We start from the raw sequence: 10,464 nt of genomic DNA on the forward strand, positions 1-10,464 counted from the left end.
GGCCCGGCCCCGAGTCCAGCGCCGGCCCCACCTCTGCTACATCCTTCTGGAGAGAGGCAGTCTGTGGGGTGACACAGCCCGGCCCACACAAGCTCCCCTGCCACACGCCTGTGCACGGCACCGGCTCCAGCCGTCCTCCCCAGCCAGCCCCCCATTCAGGCTGCCCTCAGCCTCCAGCTTGGTTTTTATACTCTGTCATCGTCAACTGCCCAGAGAGCTTTGGCTGCAGGTGGTATAGAAATGAAATGGACGGTTGGATGGTTGGATAGATGGAGGCAACGTGTTATCCCTATATTTGTGGGTAAGTGGAGCCATCCCTAGATCTGAGGAGCAAGGAAATTGTTTTGCCAGTACTTCTACCCTAGAAGCCACCACAGCTATTGGACTAGAGCAGCAGCATGTCTAGCTAAAAGCTGGAGTGGTGAAGTTGCATCACGCATATTCTTCTCTTGCCTTTGAAGCCATGCTCATCATATGTGGCGGCCTGGTGAATGGCCCTTATGCTCTCATCACGACAGCTGTATCAGCTGACTTGGTAAGAATGTGGATCTTTCTTCTACGGATTCCAGTTGTGTGTGTTGTGTGTGCAATGTGTGTTCCAGTCATGCTGGGGAAACGTAGAAACAGGGCGAGTCAGAAGGGTCTCCCGGGCCATCTAGTCTGACCCCCGGCTCCAGCCGGCTCCACTCATGCCATGCCCATCATGTGCATGTCCAGCCTAGCCTTAAACGCCCTCACCAGTGGGGCTTCAACCAACCCCTGTGGAGGAAGACACGTCTCCCACCCCATCCCCTGCACGTGTAGCAGCCTTTCCCCACCTGGTGTCCCCCAGAGTGCAGCTCCTTTCATCCTGACACAGCCGTGGTGAACATCTGGAGACACCAGGGCTGAATCGAGTGCAGATGGAGACAGAACTTGTTCAGTGTGATATGTACTGTTGCCCCGACTTGGCACTTTGCTGACGGATTCCGTACCTCCCCTGAGGGGCACCCCCTGCAGGTTACCCCCCCCCCCGGTTTTGTATTCACAAATGAAGCCCCTTCAGCCTGATCCTTTTCATTTGTCCTTTCTGGGCTCAAGATAATTCTGAAAACATGGTCCCACGCTGTACAGCATTCTGCGTCTCCGAGCCCGGCTAGCACATTCTTTCCACAGCATGTAAACATGACACCTTGGCTGAGTGAACCTCAGGAGGCGGCCAGAGCCTTGGCTGAGAGCATCACGCAGCTGATAAAACTTGGAAGGATTTTCACGTAATCTGGCAGAAAGGCAGTCACACACATCCACTAGGCATCCTGGGAAGGGCTTGCAGTTGTAGAATTATCTCTTCCAGATGTTTTGGACTTTGACTCCCATTTGCCCCAGCCAGCATGGCCGAGGGGTGGGAATGTTGGGAGTTACGATCCAAAATATCTGCAGGTCACCATTTCGGGGTCTTAGGCCAGTCCTCTTTTGGCCACTGTTGGTGGACAGAGTGGAACTGTGAGCAGCCTGCCGCAGGGGAGGGGACGCGCTGCCTGGAATTCAGGACCTAACCCTAACCCTAACCCTAACCCTAACCCTAACCCTTTTCTCCACACACCCATCTAGCTCTATCCAGCAGGATTCCTTCTGTAGCATTTCCAGGAGGAAGCAGAAGCAAAGAAGTGCACTGAAATTGATCTGGCTTAAATCTGGACCCAGCTCAGAATGCTACAGTAGAAGTGAAAAGTTTCTGCCTTTGGACGTTTCTAAGAGAAATGCGCTCTTTGGGGAGCATGCAGCCCAGGGCCCGAGCTGATCCTCTCAAGTTCCTCAGAGGGCCCTGCCTGTCTACCAGGCCCCTCCCTCTTTCCCAACCACCATTCATGATTGTGGCTCCCCAGCTGTTGTGCAGTTTTCCACACCCCATTCTGAACGGTTGAGATAGCTCTCCTAGTGCTTAGCTAATGGCAGTGAGAGCTTCATACTAAAACAGGCTGGATTTTGCTCCTCCAGATCAGGAGGACAACACTACAGACTGGCCTCAGGCATCACCATCCCCTTAAAACAAGAGGGGACCAAAGGCAGAACTGACACCTGCCTCGAAGAGAATGCCAGGCTAGATGGGCCTTTGGTCTGCTTCAGCAAGGCCAGTGAAGCTCCTTCATCCACAGCTGCCAGCCAGGCCTTGCTTCCTACTCGTCTTCACTCTCATGTCTCTGCTGAGATTCTGATCTGAACATCTGGATCATGGCTTCAGTCTCGGGCCAGGTCTTATGGGTTGAAACCTACAGGCCATGAACACTTTCCAACAGGGAGAAACCTAGTAAGAGGCAATAGGGTAAAAACCAAATGAGAACTTCTGCAGGTCTGCTAGCACTGACAAACGATATGAGAGCATAATTCTCTGTGTTTGCTACAGATCCTATTCCCTCTGAACTGATGGTTGTGTGTTGGCTTTTTCCTCCACCTCAGGGCACTCATGAAAGTCTCCAGAGAAATGCAAAGGCTCTCTCCACTGTTACAGCCATCATCGATGGGACCGGCTCTGTAGGTGAGTGGCCAGAAAGCTCAGGACAGGGATCCCAGCATTCCTGGGTCAGCACTTTAACCTCAACTACTAATATTCTGTTCAGGTTAGGGTTCTACAAATGGAAGACACTAATCCCATATTGAACAGTCCTGCAGATGTGCACACGTGCATGCATAGAAGTGCACACACATGCACATGCCGTCCATCGTGCGCCATGCGCAACCTTCCCCAGGGCATGAGGGCATGCACTGCTTGGTGCAGAACTTGAGGCTAGATGGACTTCCTGCCTGATCTGGCACGGCACTCTTCTGTTCCCATCTGTGAGCACATTTGTTAGCCTCCACACACAATGCTCCTCAAGCACAGTGAGCGAGCATGGATTCCCCGCTCCACCCAGGTGGGTGTCCTGCAAAGCAGTATGAGCTCGACCGCTCGCTCGCCGCTGAGCCTCTGTGTTGTTCCTTTTGCTTTGCAGGAGCTGCTCTCGAACCCCTGCTTGCCGGCGTGATCTCCAGCACAGGCTGGGACAATGTCTTCTACATGCTGATAGCAGCAGACGTCCTGGCTTGCCTAGTGAGTCCCTTCTGTAGAGCATTCTGCCTCAAATTACCCAGCCCTTGTGTGGGGTCTTTGGAGGTTTAGCCACTTTACTGCCCATGCGTGCACAGACCTTTAATTCTCCAGATGAAGAGGCTGATCCAGCCCAGTTATTTGGATGGTATTTCCTGTTCTGGCCTGGGTGGAACCTTGTGAGGAGAGGCCAGCCAGCTGAGCACTCCTGGGAAGGCAAGACTCACAGTCGGACAGCATTAATGCCCAGTGAACAAGAGCACAGCAAGGCAGAGATTGCTAGCAGCTGTCAGTGACCGGGGCGAGGGCGGCTGACCAACAGGGCAAAGGCCCCAGGACCCAGGCAGATGGGGCGTGGCAAGAGCAAGTCCAGTACACAGTCCAAGGTCAAGCTGGAGGTCAATGTACCAGGCAAGTCCATAGAGATGGGTAGCGTAGTCCAAAGCAAGCCGAGGACCAGAGAACTGAGGAAGGCAGACTAGTCGGGGAGAGAAGAGGTGCAGGTGGGGCACTGGAGCAGAGTTCCCGGTCTAACAGACCAGGAAGGGCTTCACCAACCACAGAAGACCTTTGTTGCCAAGGCAGCTTCTGAGGGGAAGAGCTGGTTCCTGTATAGCTCTTCCCCAGGGCTCCCCAGGTGGAACTCACAAGAGCCCTGGCAGCTGCAGTGGACCGAGGTCACAATCCTGCCACCACCAGAGCTGCTCCACTGGCCCTTGACCAGCAGAGGGAGCCCTGAAGCTGCCTCGGGTCTTGACAGCAGCTCAGAGCGCACCCTGTAGTAGTTGCTAGGCTGGGACGGTTCCTCGTGAAAGGAGCTGTTGCTCCAGCAGCAATGAAAGAGTTAATCCACTCAGTGGAGGTCTCTCTGAAGTTTCACCTTCCTGCGGGTATTGACTTTAAAGACCCAAGAGTATTTTGGCAGCCGTAAGCTCCTGAAGGACCTGGAAGACGTCAGGAGAGTAATTGCTGGAGGCTGAAGTTGATGGCTTCCTGAGAGTCCTTTGGGGAGCAAATGCTTCCCTGGGCTTTGTGTCCTCTTTGGGGTAATGCTGAGCCTTAAGATCTAGACCCACGGCAGATTCTTCAGAAAACTGGACTCTGCACCAGCCTTGAGGTGAGTTAGGGAAAGCCAGTAGTTCACTGGTTGAACAGGCCCTTCACATGCAAAAGGTGCAGATCCAGTGGTCGCCGTCTTCATGATCTCAGGTAGAAAGAGTAGGGAAGAGAGGCCCTGGAGAGTTGCCGCAGTCAGGCGTGGCAGTGCTGGGCTAATTGGAGCACCGCTCTGAGGGAGGAGGAGGAGGAGACTCCCTCGGAGATCTTCTGGGGGGTCCTTTCCTGGACATGTGCTGTGGGAATTTGCCTTTAACTCAGGCGTGCATGCTTGAAGCCACCTGGAACTCACCTTGGAGTAGAAGGACTATCCTCTTGGGCATGCCCACAAAACCTACTACCAACCCTGATTTTGAATGTCCTCTCTTTTCAGCTGCTTTCACGAGTGGTATTCAAAGAAGTGCGAGGCTGGTGTGGCTGCTATACAAGAAAAAGAGGGTAGGTTTGGTAGAACTCAAAGGCTCTTCTGGAAGCCACTTGTAACCTGCATCTTGAAAACTTTCAGCCCCAAATACCCTAGAGTTTCAGTCTGAGGTGTCTGACTGTCCACAGATCCTAGTCAAATCTCCCTGCCATACCTTTCTGAATTTTGCTGGATGTGTTTGATAACCTTGTTGCAGTCTTTCTCTACCCTCAACATCTGTTCAATTACAACGCACCTCATCCTTGACCAGTATGGTCACTGAGTGTGCATAAAGAAAAACAAGATGGTAGCATCTCTCTCCAGAATGATACTACAAATATCTACCACAGTGGAATGAGGTGACACACCCTTGGATCTATTCCATATGTTAAGTATGTCCCTAGAACTTGGTCAGGAAATCCAAGATGCACCATGCCAGATTGGGTTTCCATAAGACTTGGTTAACGATCAGTCACATGCACCAAGTATTCAGTCACACTGGACTGAAACTATTGCCAGATTTTTTCTGGTTGTTTTGTCCCATCTGCAACAATGCTTCCAGCACAATCCTGTGTATGTTTACTGGGAAGGTAATCCTACTGTGTTTAATAGGACTTACTCTTGAGTAATTATAGCTTGGGCTACTACTTTAAACATATTGGGTAAGTTCCAACCCAGCGTTCTCGCTAGTGCTACTGGCACTTGGCTACCATTGACCAATGTTTCTGCAGTGTAACTAATGCAATGTGGAAAAGTGGCTATTTGCCACTGACATTCTACAGAAAATCACCCTTCTCACTGTGGTAGTTACACTGAGATGTGGTAGTTACCTTGAGATGTACTGCAGATGTACTGTATGCCTCCCCCCCGCACCCTTTGCACAAGAGAGAAAACAAGTCAGGAACTCTTCCATTGATTGTACTTCCCTGCTTCGTATAAACTGGGGGAAATACGACAAAAAGCTTCAGGACAAGTCAAGTTGTTAAACTTTGGTTTGAAGTTGGCTCAACATCCTGGCTTATTCCAAAGCAGTCAAATGCAGTTTCTCAGTTCAGAGGAAAAGTTAACAAGTTCCTCGTTCATTTGTACCCCTTTCCCCATGCATGGGCAAGAGGTGGGCTTATATCTTGGCTTATTAAGCCAAGACATGATTGTCTAGATTCTCACACAGTATCTCCAGCCCCCACGTGAAAAGGCATCTTTCCTTCTCCTGTCATGCCTAATGGAACGACCTAGAAGTCAGCACACCAAGAGCCAAATGGCACTCAGGCCTTGATATAGGAGGCCCTGATCCCCATTCCTCTCCCCCGCTGCAAAGCCTGTGGTGTCTTCTAAACCAGCACTAACAGCATCCTTCTCCGTGTGCCTTCATAGCTCTTGTGCAACATTAACTAACCCAATAGTGTTGGATACGAAATAGTTTGCTGTGTGAGTATGAGCACTGCTTCTGTCCTCGCATTTAGTAGAAAGAAAAAGTGTGCACATTTCCATGTGTGATTTCCTCCCCTGCTCCTGATTTGCCTTTTCCCCACATGGCATCTGTGAAGAAAGCATCCATCAGGAGAAGCTGTGCGGAAGAACCAAAACATAGCACTGTAACATGCACTTTTGATGAAAGATGGTTGCTTTCAGAGAAAGGAGAGAGAGAGGGGACATAAAAGCCCCGAGAATCCCAGACCATTGGCTATGCTGACTGGGGATGATGGGAGTTGATCTGGAAATCTGGAAAGCACCAGATTGGAGAAGGCTGAAAGCATATAAGCCAGCTTCATATCTAATATGAAGCAACTTCCTGACAAAAGAAGACCAAAGGCACTGAAAGGATAGCTATAGCTGCTGAGGTGGGCATGTTTTCAGTTGCATTCTTGCGCTGAATGTGTGTTTTTCAAGCCAGATGTTGAAATCCGCAAAGATCTAGCTGACTTGCTAACTTGCTAAGACTCAACACTTTCTGTAGTGTTTTCCTCAAAAAGTCATGGTTTTATCTTAGCCCTCCTAGATGCCTGCCCCATTCCTATAGTAACACACTTTAATAAATACCTTATGATTTCCTAATCAAAATAAATTTCCAGATGAAGAAATTTCATGACAATCATATTTTGGGAAACAATCAATGCTGCAGTGGAATCAATTGTTATCATCTTCACAATCTTTCTTTGCATGTTAGTCCTGCTACATAAGTGATCGTGCTTTGTGGGATAACAAATCACCCACAGAAAGTTTTGATTTGTGTGTGTGTGTGTTCCTGAGAAACATGAATGGATGTAATTTAAACCAGTGGTTTGCAAAAACTGCCGAGCATGGGCATCACTTAAGAGAGATATCAGAACTGGCATGATCTCCCTCTGGGGTTAGAAGTTTGAGAGCAGCTAAGAACTGACCAGACTTTCCCAATGGATGAGATCTGGTTCATTTCTCCTTGGGAAGCACTGCATCAGCCCTACATATGATAGAATGTTCAATATCCCCGGCCAGAGATCTCAAGCAACCTGTTTAAGTCGTGCAAGTGGAAACTGCCACAAAATGTTGCCCATTAGCAGGACTGCTTGTGTTCGTGGTTCAAGCCAGCCATCCTACCCCACCCCACCCCACCCCACCCCACGCTCAGTTGTCTCGTCCATCTGACACTCAAGATTCTATAGTTGCCCCACACAGCTAGTTCTCACTTGGCTGGGGGGGTTGGTATGGGGCAAAGGAAACGTAGAAACAGAGTGAGTCAAAAGGGGTCTCCCGGGCCATCGAGTCTGACCCCCGGCTCCAGCCGGCTCCGCTCATGACATGCTTACCAAGGTGCTCCTCAGTTCCTTCTCCCCTTACGTACTTTATGCTTCTACACACCACAGGCTTATCCTGAGCGTGCTGATTCCGCCTTCTTCATTTTCAGTGGCCTTGATTCGGCTTGTGTTTGTTGGCCCTGACCGGCTAGGTTTACTCTTAGAGGGAGTGAATGCACTACTGGTTCCATTTTTTCCTGTTAGCTCCAGTTTTTACCTTAGCCTGGGAACAAGCCATGTTTCTGTTCAGTTGGGATGGCACCACCCAACAGTCCCAATTCCAGCTTAAAGCATTCCAGAATCATGGAGCCACCACCATGGCTCTGTCTTGTGGCCACCTTCCTAGCCACAGCAATCAGGATCAGCGTTCCAGTGACCTTGGGAAGCAGGCAAGTTCGTTATGGGAGGTGGAGAGATATATTGGGAAGCTGTGAGTTAACATCTAGCTAGACCAGCCATCCCCAAATTAGTGCCTCCAGAATTCTGGGACATCAGTGGTCATCCACCCCAGCCAGACATAGCCACTGGTCAGGAATGCTGGGTGATGTAGTTGAAGACAACTGGAGAGCAGAAGGCTGAGCTAAGCCTTGAAAACCACTGTTTTAACTTGCGGAGTTGTGTGGAACAGTGAAAGGTGCTCTTTCCCCCCACTCCCCCATCCATCCCAATAACCCCAGTTCCACTATATGATGGTTCTATTTGCAGGTCAGATACCACTTTTTGAGTAGGCCTGCTCTGGGGCCCTCAGTTATGGTAAGTCTGCATATCCGTCACGAGCCCCTGGTGTCACTTGAGTGCTCTGCTTCCTGGTGTCTTTGGTACTAATGGTCAAAGCTGTAATTATTCTGGTCTCCTGCAACCTCTGTTGGAATAAGTGGTAGACTGTGCTTGAACCTCTGTGGTGGAGGTTTATGTTCTCGGGAGCTTTAGGAGGTTCAAGGGAACACTTTGCAATGGCTGAATTTCCGGGGTGCTTGCCCTCCTCTCTTGCTGTGAGTTGGTATTTCACTGGTCAGCTGAAAGGAAGCTCTGCGTCCGATATTTGGCTGATTTCCTTGCCACCTGTTTGAATGTTAATCCTGGAATTTGTGGGAGAACCTAGGGCAACGTGGGTCAGGATCCCCAGGGCACAGTGCCAGAGAAGCAGGTTCATATCTCCAGCTGCCTTTCACATCTAAGCAGAGATCTGAGTCTACGTCTTCTCATTCCAGGCACACCTTTCTCCCCAGGTCATCGTGCTGGCATCATTTCCATCTTCTATTATAAACAAAGCATCACAGTGTGCAGCTCTTATCTACAGGGTTCCCATCAGCCAGACATGTAGCATTTCCAAAATACTCCTTTCCATTCCATTCCATTCCATTCCATTCCATTCCATTCCATTCCATTCCATTCCCCTTTTCTGATTTTTCCCCTTTCCAACCATCAGCCAGCATTCTGTTGCTGCAGATGTGCTCAGTTCTCATTCATCTGATGCAGCACAAGTCCTTACCCCACTTAGGGCTTTTCCTCAGAGTTGGTTGGTTGGTATTTCTGTGAAGTGTAGGGTTTCCCCATACTTCCAACTCTTTCCTCCTGAGCATGGATACGGCCATTTTGACTACATAGAAATCTTAATTTGGAGAAAGAGTTTGTTGTATTAATATGGACATTCCTATTGCATTTATAACGCCACTCATTATAATTTAGCTATTTGTTTATATTTTTAAAAATGCACACAGCAGCTGGCATTCGACTTGTATAATGCAAAACAAAATAACAACTTACTGACAAATTTGACAAATCCATAGCATTTCCTTAAAACTGCTTGTGAAATAGGCCAAAGATAAATAAATTTTATTTATTTATTTACATATATTTATAGGCCGCCTGTAATTGCCAAGGCCTTTCTAGGTGGCTTACAATGCAAAACATACTAACAGAGTAAAAACACATTAAAAACCAATGAAAACATAGTGAATCAAACACCTGTAAAAACAGTTAAAAAGGGCCACAGCATACAGGCTAAACATTAAAAAATTTCCTAAAAGGATATGTCTGCCTGGCGCCAAAAGGAAAATAGAGATGGCGCCAGGCGAATTTCCCTAGGGAGGGAGTTCCAGAGATGGGGAGCAGCAGCAGAAAAGGCCCTTCACCTGGTTGCCACCCCTCTCGTCTCCCTGAGGGGTGGCTCTCACAGAAGGGCCTCCTGAGTTGATCAAAGGGGGCGGTAGGTATATATGGGTGTAGACAGTCCTTCAGAGAGCCGCGGTTTATTCAAATTCTCATCCAAACTCACCAAGCAAGTAGCAGCAACCATCCCAGCTGGGAAGTATTTGAATAATCTTAGTTCCATGTAAATCCCATCTTAAACCCTGAGGCCAATATGTTTACACATGGCCCTTGCAAAGACATCTGCATATGGTTGTAAGCTGTGGGCCTTGCTAATGCCTCTCCTTGGCTCTTCCAGCTTTAAAGAATTTTAATATGATCAGCATGACCAGAGGAGCCCATCCAGGGAACAGAGAAGAGTGTTGCAGAGAGGACTGGCTGCTTGCCCCCCTCACCTCGGCCAGTTCACAGTGGGAGGAATTAATGATGTCGAAAAGCAAGCTGAACTCTCTTCCAAACCACCAGCCAAGGCAATCGCCAACTATTTGTCTGTCTGTTTGTTTGTTTTTAAATGTCCATCGGAGGGGAGCAGGGTAAAATGATGCAGCAAAGTCAACAGCAAAGGAAATGGCTTATCAGAGATCCATATCAAGTCCTGAGGCCTCTGCTCCATATCAGTAGCCAGTTGCATCCCTTTTGTTACTGCCCTTTTTATTATTAAAACTGGTGCAAAACCAGTGGGTGTTTCTTTTCTGTCTGCCAGGCAAAAGAGAACCGAACATGTGTGCTTTCATGGTCATCTCATCACTGCATCCATGAGAGTGGGAGTACACATTGTGGACAGTTCCATGTTTTTGTGTCTGGGGGAACACTTTGACACTGGGGAGATGTGATTTTGCATGGGTAGTTAAGGCCTATTAGCATTCCCGAAAACCTCCCAATGGAGAGGAAAACTGAGACGGATCAAAACAGGTGCCTAAATATTTGGACTGTTCTTGAGGGTGTGGTAAAGGGGA

At 48.9% G+C, this 10,464-nt stretch overlaps 1 protein-coding gene across 2 annotated transcripts; it reads left to right on the forward strand.

Annotated features, from left to right (window-relative positions):
• The first annotated feature begins 264 nt into the window (after nt 1–264).
• LOC123017356 (glucose-6-phosphate exchanger SLC37A2-like) lies at nt 265–10,185 on the forward strand. 2 transcript variants are annotated; one of them, XR_006413589.1, is made up of 6 exons: nt 265–535; nt 2,437–2,515; nt 2,970–3,067; nt 4,554–4,618; nt 8,063–8,189; nt 9,920–10,185. XR_006413589.1 is itself a non-coding variant. In XM_044418639.1 (5 exons), the coding sequence occupies exons 1-5, from the start codon at nt 464–466 to the stop codon at nt 9,820–9,822; spliced, it is 330 nt and encodes a 109-aa protein (XP_044274574.1). In that variant the 5' UTR covers nt 270–463; the 3' UTR covers nt 9,823–10,185. The 2 variants fall into 2 exon arrangements, 1 of the variants encoding a protein (XP_044274574.1); XM_044418639.1 differs by lacking the exon at nt 8,063–8,189 and having other exon boundaries at nt 270–535; nt 9,807–10,185.
• Nucleotides 10,186–10,464: the final 279 nt, after the last annotated feature.

This window comes from Varanus komodoensis, unplaced genomic scaffold, assembly GCF_004798865.1.
Source record: "Varanus komodoensis strain SLA01 unplaced genomic scaffold, ASM479886v1 scaffold917, whole genome shotgun sequence".
Classification (NCBI taxonomy): Eukaryota; Metazoa; Chordata; class Lepidosauria; order Squamata; family Varanidae; genus Varanus; species Varanus komodoensis.

Bases quoted from the DNA above. Each gene is read 5' to 3' on its own strand.
- LOC123017356 (XM_044418639.1), top strand. From the start codon at position 464: ATGCTCATCATATGTGGCGGCCTGGTGAATGGCCCTTATGCTCTCATC. The intron at 536-2,436 runs GTAAGAATGTGG...CCTCCACCTCAG, and splicing joins CAGCTGTATCAGCTGACTTG to GGCACTCATGAAAGTCTCCA. The intron at 2,516-2,969 runs GTGAGTGGCCAG...TTTGCTTTGCAG, and splicing joins CGATGGGACCGGCTCTGTAG to GAGCTGCTCTCGAACCCCTG.